General features: G+C 37.3%; 1 protein-coding gene across 1 annotated transcript; it reads right to left on the reverse strand.

Annotated features, from left to right (window-relative positions):
• OTUD6B (OTU deubiquitinase 6B) lies at window positions 1-27324 on the reverse strand. The gene is made up of 7 exons (XM_069086669.1): window positions 26968-27324; window positions 26053-26207; window positions 22502-22582; window positions 20569-20881; window positions 8342-8403; window positions 3251-3357; window positions 1-2451 (listed from the first exon to the last, which is right to left on the reverse strand). Exons 1-7 carry the CDS (start codon window positions 27074-27076, stop codon window positions 2367-2369), a joined length of 912 nt encoding a protein of 303 aa, XP_068942770.1. The 5' UTR covers window positions 27077-27324; the 3' UTR covers window positions 1-2366.
• Between the last annotated feature and the right edge of the window lie 366 nt (window positions 27325-27690).

The following is a 27690-nucleotide window of genomic DNA, read 5'->3' on the forward strand; positions in this document are numbered from 1 at the left end:
TTTTATTTGATTCATTCATCTTTTATTATTCTTTTGGCAAGCCTCATAATATGAGCAAAACTATAATGCTCACAATAATTAAACACATTTTTTTGCTTTATACAAGTTGTAAACATAATAAAGTGGATAAAATACTTGGACAAAGACATATTCCAGAACCTTGACATATCCCTTTTTGCTCCAAGTTAAGGACAAAAGAAACCTTATGAAGTTCTAATTAGACCAGATTTTATATCATACAAAAATCTAAATTAGCATATGCTATACTTAATCAACATCTGCCATTATTTAAACTTTGATTTTAGGTTAATACTTAAATGATGGTAAGTAATGTTGAATCAGAATACAAATTCTATAAAAGAAAAAAAATTCCCAATAGAAATCTTGTTCATGTCTGCTTTTTAAAATCCCATGAACAAGACAATATTCAGCTCATGATAAAAATACAATAGCTACCAAATGAAAAATTGCTTTTAAACCTATTTGGATAACCTACTTTGCCTGTCGTGTTTCATGATATCAAATTCATATGAATATTACTGCTTAAAAGTTACAGAGATTACTTAGAAAACAGGTCAAAAGCATTAATACTTTAGAATTTCATTCTTTGCATATTTTTTACCCAAAAAGCATTTAATTTAAATCATATAAATTTTAGTAATCTACAAAAAAGTTCTGCATTCTGGGCAAATATACACAAAGATTATTAATCTGATGCTGATATTTCACTTGTATTCATTCTTCCAAAAAACAAATATATAAAACAATAGTTATTTGCACATTGCCTTTTTATAGAGCAAATCATATGCATTTACATATAGGATTTAGTAGTACCATCTAAGTATGGATACTCTTATGTATGTTAAACTCTGGGAAAAGACAGATCTATGTTTCATACTTGAACATATTGTATATTATATAGCTACAGGCTCCCAACCAGTGACTTTACAATTTACCCATAACTGAATTATAACTAATCCTAAAATGCTCAATTAATGGAAAACTAACATAATAAAAGTAAAATGTAATAAGTAACTAGGGCTTTTTTTAAACCCTTTTTTTAAACAAAGAGAAAAGCAGAAAGCTTTAAAAAAGGCAAAGTGAAAATGTGGATATGAACATAGTTGAATTCAGACATTTTGATCATGAGACCTAGTCTCTTCCTTATTTTGTACAGAAGAAAAATAGAAGCAATCAATATTTCCCTAAAGAATCAATTGGGTAGAATGATGAAAGAGCAAACAAGTGTGGGGAAAGGAAGCTATATTTTTTTGCAGAAAAAAGTTAGGAGTCAGCCATGACAGCAGCTGAACATTCATAGGTAAAACAATACAAAGCACATGGATAATGAGATTTTTAAGATAATCAGAAATGTATAGCATTAATTCCAGAGTCTAAACCTTCAAAAATAACAATAAATTTCTAGTGAATTAAGATGCATATGCTGCAGAGTGGTTAGGTGTCTCAGTGCATAGAGCACGGTTCCTGGAGTCAGGAGGACCTGAGTTCAAATTCGGCCTCAGACACTTAACACTTACTAGTCATATGACCTTGGGCAAGTCATTTAACCCCAATTGCCCTGCCTTCCCCCCTCCAAAAAAAGGGAAAAAAAAAAGATGCATATGTCTAAAAGTTACTTGGCGGGGGGGGGGGAAGAAGGAACTGTAATTACATTTTTTTTTCTTAAATCAAAAGTGTCATACTATCAGCATAAACTGTTAGGTATCCTTGACTTTGCCTCATCCACTTATCTTAATCAAGTGATTTACACCTGCATAAAACTATGAAATTTTTAATTACGCAAGCATGCTATTAGCAATACCTTAATCTTATAAAAATAACATTGTGGAGAAAATTCAGATCATTCTATCAACACCCAAGTTATAAGCATTCAATCTCGTCTGAAAATTAGAATTCACTATCATCACTGCCACATAATTGCTGAGTATTAACATCTTCAAGAGTTAAACTGAAAGACACTAAAAGCTTTTTCCTAAGATTTAAAAATACGACCATTTTAAATTCATACCAGTGTAGGTTAGAGGAAATCTATTTTAGGATACAATAAATAACAATATTTGGAGGCTTTCTCCTAAACCTGCTCTGCCTATGCTTGCTTTCATATGATGCAACCAAAACAAGTTTTAAAAATGCCACTAAGTGGAAACTAGAGTTTATTTCTGATGTGTACTCAAAATCCATTAGTAGCTTTGCAAAAAAAAAAAAAAAGGGAAAAAGAGGAAAGAGAAGAAAAAGAGAGAGGAAGAGGAAAAAAGAATTAAGATTCAATTCCCTTTGGAACAATCCAGACTTTGATATGAATGCCCAGACTGTTGTGCTGCACAGAATAGTACAATCTTCATAAACTAGCTACCATTTTCTGTAGCTGTGTCCATCAGTTGTTTCACAGAATTATAATGCTCTCCTAAGCCATATGCATGTCTCATATATCTGGAGGGAAAAAGAGAGATTACTATTATTAAATTTTGGTCTCAGTAAAAAGAATAAATGTGCCAATGCTTTCCAATGTAGAAGTCAAGAAATTAGTACCTCTGGTCATTACAGTACCATTTAATGTACAAGATAACTTGGTTAATAAATTGCTTAAGAATCAACCAACTCCAGAAGTGCCTGACATAAAAAGCAGGATACAGTTTAATAATTCAGTCCATTGGTTTAGTAATTTTACATACAAAATATATGCGGTGGGAGGGTGAGAATAGAAACAATGAAATAATGAATGCCAAAAAAATTGGAATTTTCTTTATCTGAGACAGAAAAAATTTCGTTCCTCCATAACAAATGCAACTTACCTTGCTCCTAACTTAATATAAATAATAGACAACTTGTCAAATTTTCTGTTACTTACCAAACAAAAAATTAGTATGTCATTTTAAAATACATACACAAGTACATTTAAAGTAATGAACTCTGAATAATTCATCTGGTAACATACAACCTACCACTTTGAAACTTAAGTCCTAAAGTACTGAGCTCTTTAGAAACTGGCATTATTCCTGAATCAAAAATCAAATATAAGAATAAGTCATCAGGGATTCAAACAATTAATTATGCAGGATATACATTTTGGCACAGTCTTTAGCTTCCATAATCATCTTCCAACACAAGTCAGGTCAAAAATGCTGCTCAATGCTGAATTTATCAATGAACAATAATTGCCATTCTACATGCTAAGCACTTTCTATTACTAAACAAAAGCTAAACTGGGTGAAAGTATTTGGATACTTACACAAGTGTTAAAGGTTTGTTTGAATATTCTTCACCAACTACAATCGGAGGAGAATCTGCTTGTATTACTTCTATTGGTGTTTGTAAAATGTGAGAGAGAGCCCTTAGCTTTAATAAAGAAAAAATGTATTAATAAGAAAAACAAATTCTGAGCTTATTAATTACTACACATGATTAAAGTAGGTTTTTAAGAGAAACGGAGAAGAAAATAAAAATGTAACAAATAGTGAAAACCGACTATGCAAGGTATTCTTGCTAAGCATTTCTAGGAACATGAAATGTACCAGGTTTAAACATCTACCCCCAAGAATCTAGCAATAAAGGGATTTACCCATTTTAGTAACAATATAAAACAAATCAGGGCTTAAAGTCTGCTAAAGACTATGGATAGTTGTGGGAAGCCTGGAAGAGGTATATTTCTAGTTTCCTGGATCCATATGTTGAAATCTCTTTCCCACTAAAATAGGTTAATCAATTGGATATCTATTCTGAGGCATGGCCCATTTGTGAACTCTTGCTAGAACTCTCTCAGTACATTTAATAGAGCAGGAAATATTATCCTCACTGGACCATATTTAAGCCCACATTGGCTTTTCCTTTGTAGGGTGTTCCTCTGAAGAAGCCCTTTTTCCTTTTTTGGGGGGAGGGGAGAAGGAGGGACTCAGAGAGGATGAGGAATGACATAGGAAGCTTGTGATAAAACGATCCTTTTGTATAGGTGAAATTTTTTTTTTATTAAGATCATATATTTAAAGTATTAGAATATTACAGAATGACAGACTTTTTAAGAATCTGAAGGGACCTCGACAGACACAGATCCAGCCCATTTACAAAAAGAAGTTCCTCTGTTATGACACCTCTGCTTGTATTATAAAAGTGTAAAAGAGTATTCCTGTAAAGTACCACCTCACTATGTGAAAGTCAACTCAAATAGAATCTAGTAGGGAGAAAGCACAAAATTTCAAACTTTTAGAGAAAGAAAACCCCAAGTTGAAAGGAAGCTTCTAGGGCTTTAAATGGTCCGGATTTAAGACCAATGTGGGCTGCTCCTGGGTTACTAGTAGTCAGTGCTTGTAGCTAGAGGTAAAGAAGCCAAATCAATGGCAGGGATTCTTAACCTTTTTTTGTGTCATAGAGTCCTTTGAAAGTCAGGTGAAATGCTTCTCAAAATGCTTTCAAACAATGCAGATGATGATACAGAGAATTACAAAAGAAACAATTATATTGAAATAATAAAAAGTTCACAGACCCCAGGTTAAGAACCTGCATCTTGCCAACACTGGCTAGGATTTATGCTTCAGATCATTTACCATGGACTATAGGGAGGATGTGATTTTTCCTTTGCTGAATTTATGTAGAGTTAGCAAGGGTTAAACTGAAGGAGCTCCCTACATTTAGAACCTTTATTTTCATATCTCACTTAGTTTTATTTTACTTTTCCCGATTTTTAAAACCCCTAATGAGGGCTCTCTTTAAAGGAAGGCAGACTCTGGCCCAGACCTAGACCAGGAGTTTCCTGAAAGAACCAGAGCATATATTAATAAAATTATAATATAGAGCAATCCAGGGCCTAGAGTATTGTTTGGCCCCAGAAGAATTACAATCAAACTCAGGGAAAGAGGTTTAGTAATTCCAGTAACAAAAGCTTTTCTGGGTCTCCCAAAGATATCATTTTACAGGGCCTATATATTAAAATAACTTTTTTTAAAAGGCAAGGAGAAAAAAAAACTCTTCAAAACATTGCTAAAATGGCACAAGCCCATTAAGAAAGTTGTAGTGGGGGGCGGCCAGGTAGCACAGACAGTAAGAGCACCCAGAAATAACTGGCCATGTAACCTTCGGCAAGTTACCTAACCTCGATTGCTTAAAAAAAAAAAAGTTATAGCAACACTCAAATTTCAATAAGCTGAATTCTGCTTTTATAAATTTTTTAAAAATCTAAATTACACAATTTAAGCCTTTTGAGTTATCATGTAAAAAGGAATGGTGAAAAATACCAATTACTCAATCAACAAGCATGTATTAGAGGCAGCTAGAGTGCTGGCTGGATTTGGGAGTCAGAAAGACCTGAGTGTGAATTCTATTCAGGATCTTACAACTGTGTAACTCTGGCCAGGTCCCTTAATTTCTCTTAGTCTCAATTTCCTCATCTGTAAAATGGGGATAATAATAGCACCTCCCTCCCAGGGTTGTTGTGATGATCAAATGAGTTACTATGTGTAAAGCCCTTTGCAAACCTTAAAGTGCTATAGAAATACTAGTTACTATTGTTTTAAGTATTTACTAAGTGTCCCACACCAACTCCTGTCCATCTACCACTCAGGTATCAAACTGATCTTAACCCACTGATCTGACCATTTTACCCCTCCTCCACATTCAATAAATGCCTGTGCTCTCCAGTACTTTCAAGATCAAGTATAAAAAGGTTCTTAAAGCCCTTCATAATCTGGCTACTGCTTACCTTTCTAGTCTTCTTACAAATTACACCTCTCCATGTACTTTATAGTCCAATGACATCAGCCTCCTTGCTTTCATTGTATGAGATATTCCATGTCTAGACACCATACATTTCACGTCCAGAACTCTCTCCCTCTCCTTATAACCTTCATCTCCTATCTTCTTTTAAGTCTCAGCTAAAGTTTCCACTCGGCTTTAAAATTAGTCGCTCTGAGATTGTCTGCAATTTAACCTGTATACATTTGTATACAATTGTTTGCATGTTGTCTCCCCCATTGGACTGTGAGCTCCCTGAAAGTAGGCACTGTTCTTGTCTCTCCTTGTATACCCAGTGCTTAGCATACATAATGCTTGGCACATAGTAAGCATTTAATAAAGGCTTACTGACTAAATACTGAGGATACAAAAAAACCCCAAACAAACCAAAATACCCCACAAAAACCATATATGCCCTCACAGAACTTACATTCTAATGGAGGAGAGAAATAAAGATATATTGCTACAAACAAGATATAGTTATGAGGTAGCCATAGAGGAGAAAGCACTTAGAAGCCAAGAGAACCAGGAAAGGTTTCCAAAGGTGGTGCTTGAGCTGACTAATAAACAAAGAAAGGGCTTCTACCAGGCAGAGGTTAGGAGGATATTGAGGTTATTTCAGGTGTGAGAACCAAGAGAAGAAATAGAGCAGCACATATTAAGAACAGCAAGTTAGAGAGCGTAGAGAAAATCTGGAACTCAAAAAGTTGTGGAACTAAATGTTGTAAACTAAAAGTAAATAAATTAGAAAAAAAAAACCAGCAAGCTGGCCAGTGTGGCTGGATCAGAGTTCATGGAAGGGAGTATGTGTTAAAAGACTGGAAAAATAAGAAAGGATTAGGTTGTGAAGAGTTTTAAATGCTAAAGAAAGGAGTTTATATTTGATCCTGAAGTTAAGAGAGAGTCACTGGAGTTTCGTTGTTTTTCAGTACTCTATAACTCTTTGTGATCCTTTTGGGGGTTTTCCTGGCAGATACTAGAGTGGTTTCCCATTTCCTTCTCTAGTTCATTTTACAGTTGATTAACTGAGGTAAACAAGGTTAAGTGACTTGCCCAAGATCACACAGCGAGAAAGTATATGAGGCCAGATTTGAACTGAGGAAGAAAAGTCTTCATGATTCCAGGCCAGACACTCTATCCGCTGTGACACCTAGTTGCCCCCTCCCTTCACTCCTTTTCCCCCTGAAGTTTATTAGGTGACATTAACTCACAAATTATCTCATTTGATCTTCAAATATCAGAGAGTAGCTAATTATTTCTAGCCACCCTAGAAATTATTTTTACAAATTAGGAAACCGAGGCCAGAGAAATAAAATGACCTTTATTATAACTAAAAACTTCTGCCAACAGGCTAACCACTAAAGAAGTTGCTTAACTTATGATGAAACGTCCTTACTAATGTGTCCTTTGAATGCCATCTCTATTGAGGAATCCCCTTAAGTGCAAAGGAAAGAAGACTAAATTCAGAATCAGAATGCCTGGGTTCAAATGTTAAATCTGCCACCTATTAACTAAGCCAAGTAACTTAAGGAAATGGAAGCCCAAAGAGGTCATGGGTAAAATAAGGAGGTTGGACAAGATTATCTCTGAAGTCCTTGGGAGGTATAAATCCTATCATCCTGAAAGTGTCTAATTTTCAAATAAATCCTTAAGGGCAACTTCAAGCATTTCAGTTAATTCTAATGTAGTCTTGCAGCATTCATTATTTTAAAAAACCCCTGGTGGGTTTAGAAGAACTAAACTTCCTGTAATATTAATAGTCTATAAACCGGGAAGAAGCCATCTACTTAAAACCCATGAATTCAGCTCCCTCTAGTGGTTCACAAAAACTAAAGAACCACTAAGCTCACATCTTTAAAACATTTTTTCAGTGAAAACAGAAATATGAAAGATAAATATGTATGTTCAAATGGCATTTAAGGTTATCAATCATTTGGTCAATTGTGCTTTTATGTGATGCTGGAAGATAGCATTAAAAGAAATAACTAGAGGTAAAATCCATCATACAATTCACCCCAAGAGACTGACCAAATTGTCTTGTTCTACTTCAATTGTGTTACATCAAATATGTAAGTGAGCTATCACAGATGGGGTTTTGAAATCCTTTTGTAACATAATTTTTGTTGAAGTGGGATTGATTTGTAATTTCCCTAAAAAAGGCATTTCTACTACTTATTGTAATGGAGGTGTGACTTTTCCTAATAGTTATTATAATCAGCTGGGCCAATAGGGTAGCTAGCCCTATAATTAAGTGAACTCTGCACTTCTGTTACTCAAGGATACCAAATATATTGTCAGAACTAGAGAACTGGAAAAACTTAAGCAGATACAATGCCAGCAGAGAAATCTTCCATTATATTATTTGTAATGAAACTTTATTTAATCTTCCCCCAAGGTACATACTTTAATCAAAGGCATAAAAACATCAGCCTTTCCCTATTAGGATGGTACAAGTAAGGAATATCACTTATTTGATGAAAAGTGAATCTTTAAAGTGGAACTGGGACAGTTTGAACAGCATGCCTAAAAACAAATGATTGGATTTTTAAATCTTTTAACAGATCCACTATATACAACCACTGTGAATAATCAGACTTACCTCAAGCTGACCTCCCCATGCAGCTGTGTTTATAATATCATCACAGTACTTTCCAAACTCTTCTGTAAAAAAGGAATAAAATAGTTCAGAGTATATAACCTTATAATTTTCATTTATAAAATGCTAAAAGATTCAATTCAATTCAAAGGTACATTTATTAAAAGTCTATGAACAATGCTAGGCACTGCAGATACAAAAATGGAAACCAAGAGACATGACAAATATCCTGCTCTCTTTCAAAGATCTTACACTCTAAGGAGGGGTAGGATATATACATGGTCAAATAACTACCACACATGGTAAGTGAAACAAAAACAAAAGAGAACCAAACAAAGTACTATGAAAATGTGATGAGGGAGAGAGACTGATGTCACTTGATGACAGGATGGCAGTGAAGACTTCCCAGAGGAGGTGGTGCCTCGAAAGGTGAAGCATCAACAAATGGAGGGAAGAAGTAAAGGAGGCATGAAGGGAAGCTTAAGTAAAGGCAATGAAAAGTAACAGAAATATTAGGTGGCAGGACAACAGAACACAGGATCATTGATTTAGAACTAGAAGGAACCTCAGCTGTCATCTACTCCAATCGTCTCATTTCAGAGATGAAGAAAACTGAGGCCCAAGAAGGTTAAGAGATCTGCCCACAGTTACACAAGCAGTGAGTATCAGAGGTGGCATTTGAAGCCAAGTCCTATAACTGGCTCTAGAAGCCTAGTTTCCCTACACTGCTTTGCTTCCCCAAAACGAGAAGGGATTTTTGATCAATCTGTCCAATCCCTTGATTTTATAATCAAGAAAACTGAAGTTTAGCTGGAATACAAACTATGTAAAGAGTTGTAGTGTCAGATAAAGATGCAAAGGTAGACTGGAACCCAGAATATAATGGAATAAACACCAGGACTACGAGTTTGCACTTTATCTGATAGCTAACAGGGAGCCACTAAAAGTTTATGAGTAAAATACAAACACAATTAATTAAAGGAAGATGCTTTGGGAAATGGTGTGAAGGATGAGTTCAAATGGGGATATACATTGGAAGGAGAAGACCAATTTGGTAGTCTATAATTATCTTAATGAGAAACATAGTGAAGTGCAAAGAGAGCTCAATCTGGAGTCTGCTGTCCTATATTTGAATTACAGAGTTGCCAATTATTACCTGTTGGAGGCAAATCTTTTTACTTCTCTAGGCTTCAATTTTCTTGATTATAAAATCAGGGGATTGGACAGAATGATCAAAGATCCCTTCCAGTTCTAGATCCTATAATCCCATTAGAAAGGATGAATGTCTGAAATAAAAACTGGTAACAATGAGAATGAAGGATGGAAGAGATACAAGAGACAGCCCCTTGAGAGTAGGGATTATCTCTTTGTATCCCCACCACCTAAACACAGAGGCACTTTTCAAATGCTTACTGGTTGACTGACTGAAGAGAAATCACCCAGAACAAGCAGGTTATTGATGATATTCAGGGTGAGGGAAAGGAAAGAGTCAAAGATAATTGACATTACAAGCTTTGGTGACTGGGAAGTGATATGGTAGTGCCATCAGCAGAGATAAACAAAACTTTGTGGGTAAGGCTTGTTTTGGGGTTGGTTTGGGTTTGTTTGTTTTTTTTTTTTTGGTAGGGAGGGGAACAAAGAAGAATAAAGCTAGAAGGTAGAATGATGACTTAAATTTTTGACAGGTTCAGTTTGATGTGTCACTTATGTGAAAATATCCAGTTGGCAACTTAAAAAGAGAGCTTCTGGAAGGAGACTGGTCTGGAACTATAGATATGGATGTTAGCTGCAGAGACATGAAAAATGAAGCCATGAGAATGGACAGTATCACTAAGATAAAAAGTACAAAGAAATCCAAGAATGGAATTCTGAGGTATAAACATGTTTAAAGGCATAAATATAGACATAAGAAGATGAGGAGTTAATAAAATTAACAGAGAAGGGGAGGTCAAAGAGGAAGGAGAAAAATTATGAATCTAGGGTTTTATTTTTTCGCTTTTTGGAGGGAAGGCAGGGCAACTGGGATTAAGTGACTTGCCCAAGGTCACACAGCTAGGAAGGGTTAAGTATATGAAGCTGAATTTGAACTCAGGTCCTCCTGACTCCAGAGCCAGTGCTCTATTCCCTGCGCCACCTAGCCGCCCCTATGAATCTAGTTTTATGGAAGCTAAGAGACACTGTGTTATCAAGAAACTGAAAGGAGCCATAGTGTCAGATGCTACAGAAAGAGGTAAAGGAGATTTAAGGGGAAAAAAGGAGTACTGTATTTAACACTAAGGAGATCATTACTTCAGAGAGAGACTTCAGTATGTTAATGGGAACAGCTGTCAGATTGTAAAGGTTTGAGGAGTAAATTAGTAGTGAAAAATGGAGTCATCCAATTCTTTCCCCCCTACTATTAAGGGTCTTGAACAGGCCTCCTGCAAAAGGTGAGATACTAGCTAAGTCTTAAAGTAAACAAGCAAGAACACCAAGAATGTCACTGTAGCTTGGTCACTGAGTATATAGAAGGGAACTAAAAAAAGAACGGAATGGTAGGAATGGATCAGATTGGGAAGGGTTCTAAAAGCTAAACAATGGATTTTATATTTGACACTGGACACAATAGGGAGCCACTGAAGTTTATTGGAGGTGAGAGTGAGGCAATGATATGGTCATTACCTGTGCTTTAAGGAAGATCACCTTTGGCATCTAAATGGAGGATAAATTGGAATAAAGAGAAACAAGACGGGGAGAACAACCAACAGGTTATTATAGTGGTCTAGTGGTAAGATGATGAAGGCCTACAAGGGTGGTAGCTGAGTCAATCTTGAAAAAGGAACACAGAGAGATGTACAGGCAGAAATGACCACACTTGGCAACAGAGCAGACATGTGGGATTATCACAGTAAAGAGTGGAGGGTGACATTTAGGTTGGGAGCACAGATGACTGGGATGATGGAGATGGCCTCAACAATAGTGAAATTGGGGTATTTTGGGTGAAAGATAAATTTTATTTTGGATATGAGATGTCTCTGGGACATCCAGATTGAGATATCCAGTAGGCAACTGGTAGAAGACTAGGTATCAGAAGTGAGATTAGTGAGAAATAGATCCCAAGCAAGATATTATAGTGGGAGAAGAGAAGAGGGTTAAGAATAGATCCTTTGGGGCCACTCATGGTTAAGTGGAGAGGAACCAGGAGCCAGCAGTGTCACTTCTCCTAGGAAGGAGAAAGTATCCAGGAGAAGAGTGAGTGCAAGTTTCAAAGGCTGCAGGGAGGTCCAGAAGGGCTAGCACTGAGAAAAGGTCATTAGATTCGTCAATTAAGACATCACTGGTAACTCTGGAGACAGCAATTTCAACTGAATGATAAGCCAGACTACAGAGAATTTAGTAGAGAAGGTAGAATAAATTTAAGAGAAAAAGGTCCAGGATGAATGAGTTTCTAAACAGGGGCTAAGGCAGCTGATGACAGATATGGGAGTGGGGAAGAAACACTAAACCAACAGATATGGTTTGCAGAGAACTTTATAGGATGAATTAGCTCTGTTTAGAATGGTAACGTGACAGTGTTCCACAGCTTAAACCATGCGCTTATTTATTACCCTTTGATTTCCTAAGTGAACTCACAGTAGTTGAGCTATGGAGGGAGAGTTTCTTCAAGTTGGGGTACTCTCAATTCCTAATGAAGTCACCTAAGTTCTGTTCTCCATATTAGAATTTAAGTCACTCTAGCTATATGCCCTCTCCCACTGCTAACGTCCCAAGACAAACTGTTTGAATTTTATGTGCTTTGTTCCTTCAGATAGGGTCACCAGGGACACCCCTACCACAGACCTTCCTAGACATTGTCATTCTCTGGTTACCTCCTTCAGAAATAACCAGTATGTATTGATTCCCTCCTTTAGTGTTTTCTCCACTTGAGCCCTATAGCTCCACTGCAGAAAGCAAAATACAGTAGAAGCCTGTTAAAATATGGTTTGTTAACATTTAGACCCAGGTGCATTACAAATCAAAGTGTATTGTAATCATATTAAATCAGCTATCACAGTAGGGGGACACATAGAGCATGCTGCCAGTCTAGATCCTTTCACTAGCAGTGTCCTCCTCACACCCTCCCTTCTCTCCACCTTTGCAGTATTTACTTCTTGCCTAGCCGTGACAGTTGCACCCACAGATAGTGCTCCCTGGCTCTCTGCTGTAATCATAGAACTATCAAGTCCAACTTGTCCTTGAAGAGGAATGCTGTACTATGTTCCCAATTGTTAAGTTGCTCTTCTTGGCTTCAAAAGTTCCATCGAGGGATAAGTTGCCAGTGGGAAATATGTCTGTTTTTGTATTCTCAACACCTGATACAGTGCTTATCTATTCACTTTACACCACAGTGCTTGTCATACCAGCATCTGACATTCTGGTACATTTTCTTGATAACAGTCTGTTTCCAAGAATTTAGATCCAGTATTTCCTCCTACCTCTGCGGTCTCTCCTTCTGTTAACTTTATTACTTTTGTAATAGTAATGTAATTTAAAGATCCCCCTGTATTGGCTTGGTTTTTGGATTGTGTTAAAACCCAGAGCTTGTGAATCCCACTTGTGGGATGGACTTGACATGAAAAGAGAGGGCTGAACTGGGAGGAGCTGGGGACGTAAATTTAGAGAGACACAAGAAAAGAGAGAGGCAAAAGAACTTTTTGGAAGCAGCATCTTGGAGGCAGAGAGAGACTGAGAGGATTGCTGAGGTCCACTTTGAATTGCCCAGGACTTTTGAGAGCTGCCAAGGACTGAGGAGACATGGCTGTTATGCTGGTACTTTGTCTGTCTGTTTTGATGTTGTTTTGCCAGATATGTCCACTGGTGAAGGACAGTTCTGTTGTTGCAGAGGCCTGGGAACCTTGCTGTTGGTTCAGAAGCCCTGAAGAAGGATTTTCTTGTTGTATGTTTACAGAAATCCTGGAAGAGGGTTTTGCTGATGTTTTCAGGGGTCCTAGAACTGTTCTGCAGACAGAGGATGAATTAATGAAGAGACTGGTAGCTTGTGGCCTTGCTAAGCTTTGTCTCCCCAGGAACAAAGATTGCTGAGAACTTGCCTCAGGTCAAGATGAAGAAAAGACCTAATACCATTTGAGTATTAAATGCTGTGCTTAAGCTTGTTGTAACTCTGGGGTAGATTCAATTGTGATCCAAGGGTGGGGAACTTTTGACTTTTTTGTGCTCTGTGATTGAACAAATGAATGTACTTTACTTATGATTGGAAACTAATCTCCATTTGAGAAGAGGGGCTTTGTGATGGACTAAATGAATGTACAGCCTAGGGGTGGAGTAGTACTTAGAAGAGGGTCTTTGGAATTGACTAAATGCATTATAATGTCCAGGGGTGGGGTAGTACTTGGAGATTATTGAATTACACTTAGTAAATGCTGTATTTTGAATGATGTCATGTTTTGATCTTCTCTGTTCTTAATTTTTCACTGAATAAAATGGAGAGCACCTATGCTGGTATTTTGAACCTTGGGAAGTTGCCTTTGCTTGGCATTACACTCTTCCGTTTCTATCTTCCTTTACACCCTTAAGCGTAGTTTCTTCCACTGCTCATGACTTCTCTCTCAGAGTACCCTCCATTTACCTTATTAATGCATATGCATAATTTGAATGTTGCACCTCCATTAGAATATGAGCTTCTTGAGAGCAGAGTGTTATTTGGCCTTTCTTTGTATCCTCAACATTTAATGCAGCCCTTGACACATAGTAAGAGCTTAATTAATGCCTGCTGACTGACTCACCTCACATTCAATGAAACCTGGCTTTTCCCTGTGGACTCCTCATCTCTAATATCAGATGTTTCTTTTACTACTTCCTGGAGTTAGCATACTCCTTTCTTCACCACTGCTACTTTCAAGCCCCTTCTCTGCCATCCCTTAATATTTCATACAAACTTCATGCCATGAAAATATAGCACTTCTTTTAAAGTGAATTATTGATAGCTCGTTCTTATAGATGGTCATTTCTGGAAATATTCTCCTTCCCAATGAAACTTCCTTTAAAAAAAAAGATAAAGGAAAAACACCCAATATAGGGATTACATCTGACAATGTATATAACATTCTCTCCCTGACTTCTACCTCTCTGCCATGAAGACATGCTTATTATCTGTTCTCTGAAAACATTTTTATTTTTTCAGTTTTTCATTTATATTGTTATGATTATCATGTATATCCTTTTGAATCATTGTATATATTCTTTTGGCTTCACTTATTTTGCTGATAATATATATCTGGTAAAATTTCTATATTACTCTTAAAATATTCAATTCTCCTCATCTGCTGACCCTCTTACACGATTCTCCATGACTCTAACACCTAGCAAATAGTCTTCTCATATACCTGGTACCAAAGGCAGCTAGTGGCCAGAGTGCCTACTATAAGACAGACTTTTCTTCCTGGGTTCAAATCTGGCCTCAGACACTTACTAGCTGTGTGACCCTAGGTAAGTCATTTACCTTGTTTGCCTCAATTTCTTCTGTAAAATGAGCTGGAGGAGGAAATAGCAAACCACTCTAGTATCTTTGTCAAGAAAACCCCAAATGGGGTCACCAAGAGTTGGACACAACTGATAATGACTGAATGATAACATCCATACTACTGTCATCATCCTGAATTTTAAATCCACATTGATGACCTTTACTGCATCCCATGCTCACACTTCTTTGAACACCTCAACTTCTAGAATAAGATCATAGAAGTTCTACCTCCCAAATTCTGAAATTTCCCTCTCTGACCAAAATCTGTTATCCTCCCTTACTCCTTTCTTTACCTATTTTAATTCTCATTCTGACCATCTTCCTAATTTTTTTCATTCCTCTATCAACCTATACTGTTGTAGCACCATTATCCTCATTATCCAGTCTTATTCTTGTAGCCAACTTCTTTAGTCCTATCATTCGGCTTTTAATCCTTTGTCCCCTTAGCAGTACAGTGTACTGAAAACATATGTGGATTTGGAAGACATGGATTGAAACCTCTGGCATGAATATGATTATGATAAAGGCTCTTAAACTCTCCGGGCCTCAGATTTTTGGCTAGAAAACGTTAGCATTCCAGTTCTAAATATATGTGTAACCTTTTACCATTTTCTCTATGCTAACCCTTAACCTTATGTAATTTCTGCCATTCACCCTCTTCCTTTTCTAAAGCTAAAGAATATTGTTTAAAGAATTAAATTATGGTGTGTCCACAAGGATTTTTTTGAAAAAATCTAACTCAGCTGGACCCTCAATGATTGCTCTTTTATTCCTCTACTGAATCCCTCACAATCCCCACAATGGCTATTCCTTCTTTTCTCAAAGATGTCCAATATGTTCCTTTGATTTGTCTAATTATATGTATTTGTTGTGAGAGGACTACTAAGAGGCAGAAGAGCAAATGGGAAATGACAGTGACTTTAAAAAACAAAAGAGCATCAATAAACCATTTTTCAATACATAAAGGTTTTTATAAGGATTTGTCTTTTGTTCTATTGCATAACATCTACACGTGAAAAATAAATTATGGCAGTGTCAAGACAATTTTTATTATGTCTACAAAAAGTGTGTAATTATTTATTAGCCTGAGTAATGCTGCTAATTTTGTTAGAGCTAAATGAAAATCAAACTAACAAACCAAAATAACTGTATCTGCCAGTGTTGCACACTTTGTACACATGGTCTCCCACATCTCCTTTGAAAAAAGGTGCATTTTTTCCTCTCTTCTCGAGGCCAAAACTAGTCATTTCAATCACACATTGTTTAGTGCCTTAAGAATATATACATAATTTGGTTATGGACAGCTGAGTAATTTTTCTCATATAACTCCAATTTGTTTTCTATAATGATTAGACCGATTCACAACTCCTCCAATAGTGTTATTTAGTGTGCTTACCTTCATATAGCACCTCTAACATTGACTATTTCCATTTTTTGTCAACTGTACCAATTTACCAGGTGTGAAGAGAACCTTCAGAGTTGTTTTAATTTGCATTTTACTTATTAATGATTTGAAGGAGTCTTTCCTATGACTGCATATGCTTTTGCAAATATCTTTGAACACTGTTTATATCTACTACTGAATAATGGCTCTTCATGACTTCTACCTAGAATTTTTAGGTTTCCCTCTGTGTCGAAGTGACAGATCACTGATATTTTACTCTAACACAGCAAGACATTATCTCTAATGGTTAGATATTTAGCAAAAGCATTCAACAGAATCATCCTCTCCAATTATCAGTTATCTTAAAATAATGGTTTTATATCCTTATTGTTATCTAATCTGTTTGCCATCCCTCATAGTTTTGTGTCAAATATGCAAATATGAAAAGTATGCCATTTGTGAAGACATCAATAAAAATCTTCAATATTTTAGGGGCCACCTACTTCCACTTCCAACGTGACCATAAACCATTGCTAACTAACCACTTTGGGTCCAATCATTCAATCTGTTATGATTCCACCTAACAGTAAGATCACCTAGCCCAAAGCTTTGCTAGGATACTAGAGATTTTATCAAATACTTTGCTAATAGTCTAGGTAGTCAGTTGACTTCTTAAGAGCCTCTAATGGACCAAACACAGTACCAAGCCCTGGGGATACAAAGAAAGGAAAGACAGTCCCCTGTTCTCAAGCAGCTCAGTCTAATGACTATTTGTAGACACTCTTGATACAGCCATCTGGCTCTTTGCGATGACCACCTTACCTATATTTCTAGATATCTACTAACCATCTCCTTATTTCTGCCAGGAATTAAGAGTAAAGTTCACTGGCCTACAGTTTGCAGACTACTCTTTCTTTCCAAAAATCAATATATTGTCTTTTTCCAGTTCTGCAGTAACTTTTTATTCTCCACAATCAGTGATTCAACAATTACATTTGTCAGTGTTTTCAGCATGTGAGGATGTAATTTGGGGCAGATAACATGAATCCACTTAAGGCAGCTAGGTGCTCTCATTTATTTTGAGCACCGATTCACTAATGAGTAATTCTGTTTTGTCCTTTTTAGTCCAAAGATCAGTATCTGTAGCAAGAAGAAAGACATATTGGGGTGGCCAGGTAGCACAGCAAGTAAGAACACTGGCTCCAGTGTTGGGATGACCTGGGGATCAAATCTGGGCTCAGATACTTAGCACCACACCCAGAAATAACTGGCCATGTAACCTTGAGCAAGTTACTTAACCCCGATTTCTTTAAAAAAAAAAAAGAAATATTGAGTTAATTAACCCCATCTTCCGTCTGTCTTCTTTTATCATCACTACATCCACCTCCAGGCAGCAGTCCTAACCTCTCTTCCATACCCCTCTTTTCTGCCAATATAGCTAAAGAAATCTCTTTTGTTATCCTTATCTTTCCTCAGCAGCACATTTTAACTTTTAGCACTACTGACGCTATTCTTACAGGCTCTGTGCCACAATTTTGTATTTATTCTTCATTACCTAATCTTGCTTCTTCCTTTTTCCTCATTTCACATTACTTCCTTTCACATGTGTTCTATGCAAATTACTATAAGCTATTTCCTAAATCAATGTCACCTCCCAAATCCATGTATTCACATAAGCTGTTCCCCATGTTCAGAATGCTCTACTCATTTTCTGAGAGTAGTAGCAGTTATTCTCTGGGGAGCCAACCTGCCAATTTGAGCAGAAGTTGGGTAATGCTATTACTTCTCCTTCCCTTACCACACATAGTCTGTCTCACCACTTGGGGCACCATATCATTACTTGTGCTCTGTCCACAGGAATATAATTTTTGGTTCCTTATATTTTGTAAGAAAATTGGGGGTTTAGTGGCTAGATTTTTTGTAATTTTAAATAATTTTATTATTTTTTTTCAAAAAGCTAGGACAATTTACTTTTTGGCCTATGCAGTTTTCATTTATGATTTCTTTAAACATAGCTCTGAAAAAACAGGTTTTAAAAAAGATCACTGTGTGTTTCAAATCGAATGGCCAAAAATAGCCTCCAGCCCAAGCTTCTGTACCTCACTGTTTAGGTTTTGATGGCTTAGAATGAGTCTAAGTAGCAATTGTTTTCTGTTCTGGCTAGAAACTACAATAGTCTACCCCTCCCCAAACTGGTATTTTTGTGAAACTGAGACCTGGGAAAGACCTTAATTTAAAAAAGCCAAGGTTGCCCACTACATCCTGGGCCATCATCAGTTGTCTTGACTTGTGTTTTGCTATTGGACCTGAAGACACACCCTCATGATGTCATTGGTCCTTTTTGAGAAAGATGGAAAGAGGAAGGACAATAACCTTTCAGAATCTGTCTCATCCTTTCAAAGTTCAGCTAAAGTACTTATGTTCCACAAAGTCTTCTTTAATCCTGAATTCTTGGCCTTCTCTCCCTCTTCAAATATATTTTGATATCTCCCTTGTCTCCTATACTTCCCACTTACATTAAGTTTATCTGTTCATGCTACATTATTTCTTCTCTCCACTCTCATGGTTACTGTCTTAGTACCTTTCTCCAGGACATTCTCTTAATACTTCTCCCCACCACCAGTCTCTGGCTTTCAGTCACTCCTTACATCACTGCCAAAACAACTTTCCTCAAATACTCAAAAATCAAGGACTCCTTATTGGCTGCGGCATAAAATATCATTTAAAACCCTCTATAGTATAACTCCCCATAATAGCTCTTCTCTTATTTAATATTATTCCCCTTTGTGCACCTTTTATACAAACTAGCTTTCTAGCTGTTCCCTATATACAAGAGTCCATATCCTTCCATACCTTTGTAGCAAGGTCCTCCCATATCTACTTCTGGGTTAATTGCCTCCTAACCTCCACCTCTTAGAATCCACAGCCAACTTCAAAGAACAGCTTCTGCTTCACTCCAACACAAGGCTTTTCCTGATCTCCCAGTAATGAGTACTCTATTCCTCTTTAAAATCATGTGTTTAGTTGTTTTTCAGCCATGTCTGACTCTCCATGACCCCATCTGAGATTTTCTTAGTAAAGATACTGGAGCAGTTTGCCATTTTCTTCTCCAGTTCATTTTACCGATAAAGAAACTAAGGTGAACAGAGTTGACATACAGGTAGTAAGTGCCAGAGGCCAGATTTGAACTCAGGAAGATGAGCCTTCCTGACTCCAGGCCTGTATTACCTAGCTGGCCCCATGTTAAACTACTTTGTACAATTTTGCATATACTTTGTATCACTCAAGCCAAATCGGGGAAGGAACTGTTTAACTTTTCTTATCTCCAGAACTTAGTATCTTGAACATAACAGGTTCTTAATATTTACTGAGCTGAAATACTTTGGGGTGGCATGCTCTATTAGCAAAACTTAATGAACAAATGACTAAACTGTGAAAAATAGAGGATTTATCTTTATCCATGTTAGGATACAAACATTAGGAATGTGTTAAGAAGCATGAAAACCCTTGAAGTTTTTTTTTGTTTTTGCCTTTTGGAGGGCAACTGAGGTTAAGTAACTTGCCCAAGGTTACACAGCTAGTTTTTTTGTGTGGGTATTAAGTGTCTGAGGCCAGAACTGAACTTGGGTCCTCCTGACTCCGGGGCCGGCGCTTCACTCACTGAGCCACCTAGCCGCCCCAACCCTTGAAGTTTTGACCTTATGTACACATTTTAGTTCTTGACTTTCTAAGAAAATGGATACAAATAGTAGTGCATAAATATTAAAGCACTGCTGTCTAGCTTTTGAATGTTGATTAATCTGTAGATTTATTTTCCTAATCATCTTTTGCTTAGACTAAAATTAATTCTGTGCTCTTTAAACACATGGGTCCAAAGAAACAAAGTCACTTGGGGCAAGGAGATTTAGAATTTGCCTTTTTTCCACATGCATCAAAAATTGATGCATCAGTATGGGTTCCCTGCAGCAGCTTTTAGGAAGAGACTGTATTCTTGTGTTTTAGGTCCCCACCAGCATAGAGATACAAATCCTGGCACAAAGGTGGCAGTCTATAAGTTTTTCAGATAATGATTAATTCTATTTCTATTTCATCCCCACACAAAATGATGAATGTTACTTTATCTTCTTAACAGCTAACCACCTGAAAAAATAATTGACAGTACAATACCTAATACCTATAATCATGTGCTACACATAAAAAAATAAACCTTTAAACATTATAGTATTTAGGTTATAATGATTTTTCCCCCAGGGATAAATTTGAGGAGGGGTTAGAATATATAATCCTTTCACACAATATTTAAAGAGAAGGCACAATAGGGAACGCAAATTGTACTAGAATCTTTACCTGGAGTATATATATCTCCTGTATTAGGATTAGTTAAGAATGGCAGGAAGTCTTCTATATGATTTTGCATAAATTCAGCAGTTTGACTTCTTAAGGTGGTTACAGTCATGGGGCACTCCTGTTCCTTCAGCTGGTCTTCAATAGCTCGGTACATACAGTGGCCATCTGATGGAATCTGTTTAATCTCTAAATGTCTAGCTGCCAAAACTTGTGCAAGTTTCTGATTTTCTAGATGTCTGGCTCCAGATAAGTTTTCAATTTCAGCTTCTGCTATCCTTTCTTCTCTTTCCTTCTCCAATGCAGCTTTCTTCTCCTAAGGCATAGTAGGAGGGGAAAAAAGTAAAACCAACTCTCAATTATTTAGGGACTGATTATATATAATGAGGAATATGTACATTTCTCCTTATTAATTACAACAGTATAAAAAAATCTGAACCTCTCCTCAAGTTATAGAATTCTATGGTTGAAAAGAACTTTTACAGACCATCTAGTCCAACTCAAATCCTTGTTAAAAAATCTGTTGGCCTGTCAGTGATCAAACTGCTTTTCATTTACAAATTTCAAAGTACTGAGGGTCTCATGACCTGTTCCTAATCTACAATGAGTATAGTAGCGTCAGATCCAAGCCTTAGGCTAATCTATGCCTTCTGACTCTCTGCTTCATATCACAAGACCATAATATGCTAAGATCTTCATTCCTCTTGCCTACTGATATATCCAATCAAAGCAGCATATATATCTGGTATATCTAAAACTCAAAATTTAAAAGATCCATATAGTGCTTGGTCTACCCCAAAGTTTTGCAAAGAATGTGAAGTAAAATTAAATTCTACAAATTTAACCATTTGATAGCTCTTCTAATAAAAGGTTTTAAAATTTGGGGAGGGGTGAGGTAAGGAATAACAATGCCTCTCAACCAAGACACCCACATGGAGAAAAACAGGAATAGGACAGTACAACTTCCAAGTCAATTAACTGAATAGCAGTGGAATTTCCCTAATAGAAATGGTCTCTTATGAAATAAAGTTTTAAGAGGGAAATGTGAATTCTCCTAAGCACTGAATTAAACATATTTTAGAAAAAGTATCAGACTTTGATGTTAGAACACCTAGATTAGAATTCTAGCTCTATCAATTATAAGATATAGCACTCTTTGTTTACCATTACTCTCAGTTTCCTCATTTGTACAAGAAAAGATAACGTTAAGTTCTCAAAAAAAAAAGAGGTAAGAAGCTCAAATGAACTAAATATATGAGAAAGTACTTTGAAAACTTTAAAATCAGAATACAAATATAAGGTATTATTAACATACTTCTCAAAAGTTCAACTATCTTCAACTCTAAAGATGAACCTCTGAATATTACTGGAAGAAATCTAGTCATAAAACTTCTTGCTGGAATAAGATGTTATGCCTACATGGGTAAATTTTAGCTATTTCTGACAAACAGTCCTCAGCAATATGCCACTTTAAATGTTCATGAAAAGACTACTCTTTACTGAATATAGTACAAAAAGCAAGACTGGGGTAAGCTTAAACACCCCCTCACCAACTCTTATCTTTTACTACTTTTCCAATTATCTTGCTGTACCCAAAATATATCATGCTCATTCATACTTCTGTTTCTGTCCCTGCTACTTTCTCTTCTGAGTATTCCCTATGCTTTTTAATATAAAAATCCAAGTTTTTTAAAATATAGTTTTATTAATATAAAAATCCCACTAGGATCTATCTCATATCTGAGTTCCTAGAGCACTTAGTTTGTCACACAATTTCCCATTTGTATACTACCTTGAAGCATTTCCTAGTTATTCCCTTGTAGAGAGAAAACACTTGAATATGCAATCAACTTGTAAGTTTTTTAAGGACAGAAACAGTCTTTCTTTGTTGAATGTAGTAAGCATTTAATAAATACTTGATAAATCTGATTCATACCCGCCTCTTCTGTGCTTTTGATATCCGAGGCTGCGGATTCTCAATATCCAAACTTGCAATGTTAAGAACAACAGAGTCTATCTAATGAAAAAAAAGCATCCACAGGTTACAGAAAATTAACATATTAAATAACACTCTGCCAAACTTTTTAAGCATTTTTTAAAAAAGAGAAGCTAGCTAATCACAGCTTCAACTTGAAAAAAAAGCACCAAATGTTGTGATGATGTGGTTTTAATTTTTACATTTCATCTGCACAAGAACCCTAGCAATTTTATTTCCGGCTTCCAGACAAGTGAATTACCTCAGTTTGTTAATCTAAAAACTGTAAAACTGTGGCAATCAGGGCCTCAGTTCATCTAGCTTTCTTAATCTATACCAAAGTGAAAAAAGACACACACAGAGCACATTTTTATTGATAACCATACTAACATCTAGTTTGCCTAATGTAACGTACCTAAAAGTCTAACACTTACCCTTTTCCAAAAAATGCACCAAATTTTTTCACACTGAGATTATGGTATTTCTACAAGACAGTGCAACCACAAAGTTCTGGCAAATCATATCTTAGACTTCTTTGTTTGCAGGCAGAGATCCTTGCTTAAAAACTCTTGCTTGCTATACAAGATGCATGAAATTCATTGGAGAAAGAACTGATAAACTTATCTGAAGTGAAATTATTTAATTACCCCAAAGCAGAGGGTCTGAAAACTATGGCTTGTGAGTCAAATCCTGCCCATGGCCTGTTTTTTTTTTAGCTAAGAATGGTTTTAATTTTTTAGTTTTTTTACGTTAATTTTTTTTGCTTGTTGGAGGGGGAAAGCAGGGCAATTGGAGTTAAGTTACTTGCCCAACATCACACGGCTAGTGGTAAGTGTCTGAGGCCTTTGAACTCAGGTCCTCCTGGACCCCCTCCAGGGCCAGTGCTCTATTCACTGCGCCACCTAGCCATCCCTATGTTCATACTTTTAAATAAATTCTATACTTTTAAAGCTAAGAATGTGTCTTATATTTTAAAGTAAATTCTCATTATATTTAAACATATAAAAATCATTCATAGTGTTGTGAGTATTAGTTTGCTAATCTCCCCTCTAAGAAAATACTTGGGGTTTAGGGGGTCTAGAAAAACAAAGACTACTTCTATTACCAAAGACTACCCATGGACCACCTTTCCCTTTTAAAAGGTTTTAAATCCAACACAAAATTGTAATTTGACTTATTTGCACCATCTGGATCTGTTATGAGCATCTTCAAAAGGAAGACACGCAGAATCTGGGAAAAGGAGAAAAACACAAGTCTATTTCTAAACATGCTCTCTAAGCTTTCCCAGTCTACCTTCCTGTACCTAGAAATTGCTGGTAAGACACAAAGAGTCAGGGAACAGCCACAAAGCAAACTTGTCCAGCAGCTTGTTTTTTTAACTTATAATCTTGGGCAAAATCACAAGCATCACAACTGACTTTTAGAAAAAGAATATAGATGAAAGGCTAGATATTTGTGCATGTCATACCTTCCCTACTACAGAGCAAATTCTATGAAGACAAGGATAAGTCCATGTCTTTGTATACCACATTATGCCTGGCACAGTGCCCTCCATATAGCAAGAGTTATATAAATTAGTTAAATGAATAATAAGCTATAGACTAGCAAAATTAAACCATTATTTTTGTTATTATCACTCCTTAATATTACAGACCTATTAACATTCATGCCACTCTTGCTAGTTGTTGGGGATACTCAAACAAATAAAATACAGTCCATATCCTCAAGGTTACAATTTTATAGATGTAGAAAATCAGAGACAAATAGAGTTGTAAATGCATGGGTCAGCCAAGTGTGACAGTTTCCAGCAGGGAAGAGAATAAGTGATGTTTCAAGAAGAACAGAACAATTTGGCATTAAAAGGTCTTAAAGGATCTCAATAGGAAGGGAGAAGTGAGAAGACATGTCAGTAGAAACAAAAATATAAGCAGACCAGAATAAATTTAGGGAAGTGAATATTTTAGTTTTGCTGAAATGTATTATGTAAGAGGGTGAGTAGTAAGAAGTCTGGAAAGGTAGTGAAGATCTTTTAATAGCATAATAAAGTGTTTACATATGATCCTGTTAGCAAGAAGAAATCACCAACCAGGGGAAAGAGAAAATCACCAAAAACTCCTATTAAGAAAACTAAGAGAGCAGAAGAGTACAGAATTTGACTACAGAGGGGAGAGAAGAGACAGGAGAGCAGTTGGTAGGAGAGGGCTACCCAGAAACAGTAAGAACTAGGTTTAAGTCATAGAATCAAACACCTAAGCTAAAACCTACCAGAGCAATTTGACTCCCTTCTAAATGCCATGTAAATGTCAAATATTCATGTATAGTTTCAGGAATATACATTTTAACAGCCATACCTGACCTCTTGAAATTAACTGGAAAATCTGACGACAAGATCAGCTGATGATAAAAGCAGTACCCAAAAAATGAAGGCTGGCAATATACTCCATAAAGTACCAAGGCCCATTGTAGAAGAATGCTGTCATACCAAGAGGACTACACCAAGACTCTCTTCCTCCTGAGTTAAAATAGCACTTTTTAACCTCTCTTACTGTTCTTTAACACTATAACCTTACATTTAAGTCATCTGAATATCTTCCCTCCTAGACTGTTAATTGCATGAATGCAGGAAATGACCCCTTGGTTTTCAAAATGGCAGGAATTATGACATTTCTTCTTTGTATCATCTACAATAAAGACCAAAGTGCCTTGCACAAAGTAGATATTCAACTGTTGAATGAATAATTCAGTATTGCAATAGTGGCATGGGTAGGAAGACTTAAGAATGAAACACTGAAAACTGCTTAAAAATGTACATTTTGAAGTTATGTTGGGGTTTTTTCCTTAAATGCTTTTTATGTTAAATTCTATTAGAAACTAAGGTTGATAGGGATGTTGACAACAGTAACTTACTATTTAAATTCCTTCTGTTGATCTACTTGTTATCTTCATCACTGTATCTGTGTTAAGAGCCAAGTTTCTTAAAAACAGAACTCTTTGCTTAAACTTCCATACCCCAAAGTATATAAATTGTAGGTATTCAAATATAAATTAGAACCAGCCTTGAAAGTCAGGAAGAATTTAGTCAGTATCCTGCATAAGAGAGCTTACTAGCATTGTGATCCTGCAAAAATCATTTAACTTCTCTCAGCTTCGGTTTCCTTATCTGTAAAAGGTATTTAATAAAAGTACCTCCCTCACAGGACTGCTATAAACCTCACATATGAAAGTACTGTGCACACCTTTAAGTGCTATATTAAAGTTATCATTAGATTCTAAGTTCCTTGAGGACAGGTACCAGGTTCTTAGTGTGCAGAACAGTGCTGTGCTTAATCAACATTTGCTGTTTTTGATAAAATATGAAAACTGTAATCCGTGTATTGGTTTTCTGGTGTTTTTGCCATTCCTATACCTTTCTGCATCATACATTCAATAAAGACATTAAATAATAAGACCAAAATACAGAGTTCCTAAAGAAAACCTATAAACAAAGCCAGATGAGATATGCTGTCACACACCTTATTCTTTGCATGTGAAGTCAGCTTCAAACGCTCCAGTTCTTCTTTGTGTCTCTGTTCCATTTCTCTTTCCAATTTAGCAACATCCTCAATCAATTGCTTCCTCCTCTTTTTGTCATTCTTGGGAACAGCATTTTTCATACTTTGAATTTTGGCTGAAGAGACACCAATGATGGTTAATTAGAGTCCCAAGAAGAGAAAAGTAAAGAGAATGGGACAGCTTGTAGAAGCAAGACTACGCAGTAGATCCTTAGGAGATACAAGTTCTAGTCCCAGATCAGCCAATATCTTGTCTCAAAAGCACTTTTACCCCTATGGGCCTCAGTTCCCCTAAGTGTAAAAAGAAGGAGGTAGGGGACTGGAATACCTGCCCTCTATCTTTCCTTCAGTTTTAATTCTTCTGCAAATGTGACAGTTACGTAATATTGAGGGGAGAATAAAGAAAGGTGAGGAAATGACAAAACTCACTAACCAGAGAACCAGAAGCAGTTTCAGAGTGGGCAAGCACAGACACCTGCCGGACTAAAAAGAAGAAATTAAAGACACGTGACAGAAGCGCTCGGGACTAAGGACCACTGCCTCAGCGCCCAAAAACCTACGTGACCTTGGCCGATCATTCCCGGTCTGTAATGAGAGGGCTGGACTAGACCCTTTCCCGGATTCCTTCGCCCTCCCAAACCTTCCATCCTATGGCGGGTAGCTAAGAACACGTCCTCTGGATCCGGTTTTTATTCTGGGGGCTCTTTTGGGGAGGGGAAGGAGGGAGAGAAAAAGATGCTCCAAACAGGCCTTGAGCTTTCCTCGTGGGTAACAGCACCGCACCCCGTACCAGGGCAGGAGTGGAGGGGGTGAGGGAAAGTGGGGGTGACTGTAAGGCCTCTCCCTGCCTTGTCTGGCCCTGGATTCCCTGCTCACCCTGCAGCTCCTTCTTCTCTTTCCGATGCCGCTTCAACAACTGCTCTTGGCCTTCTTCGTCCTCCTCCTCCTCCTCTTCAGGCAGCTCCTCAGCAGGGACTGCCTCCATGGCGACCGCGAGGCGCGGCAGAGCCGGCACTTTCCAATCTTCGCCCCTTCACCCTTCACCTCTGACCCCACGGCCCCATTGGACGCGACTGGGACGTAGCCCCGCCCCTGACCCGAGACAGAATCGACTCTGGCACTAGGAATGGAGAGGACTCGGCCGCTGATTTCCTCGTAGGATGCCTAATCTAAGCGGGAGGGGGAGTGAGGCGCGGCCTGAAGCTTTCATAGCACGCGCCGAGGCAGCCTGAAGTGTGCGTGCGCAGTTGCAGCGAAGAAGGCAGAGTGGGAGCGTGGAGCGCTGACCTCGGCTGGGGGCGGGCCCAAAACGCACTGCTGCGCGCGAGGATGTACGCGATGACGTCACAAAGAGCGCCGTCGTTCCTCCCTTTTTCTACCTCGCTGTTATCATGTGCTGGAAGGAAAGTTAGGGGTGTTCTTGCCCCATCCGGTAAAACTGAGCTTAAGAGAAGGAAAAGGAATTTCCCAAAGCCACAAAGCTGTTAGGTGGCCTAGCCGGAATGTAGACTCTTTTCTTGATGTTTAGGCAGGTGCTTTCCGTTACCGCCCACCCCTCCCCCAGCTTTCGGCCTCCCGTGGACTTGGTAAGGATTACAC

Source organism: Petaurus breviceps, unplaced genomic scaffold (assembly GCF_028583685.1).
Source record: "Petaurus breviceps papuanus isolate PSGF00001 unplaced genomic scaffold, PetGlider_PUasm1.0 179, whole genome shotgun sequence".
NCBI lineage: Eukaryota > Metazoa > Chordata > Mammalia > Diprotodontia > Petauridae > Petaurus > Petaurus breviceps.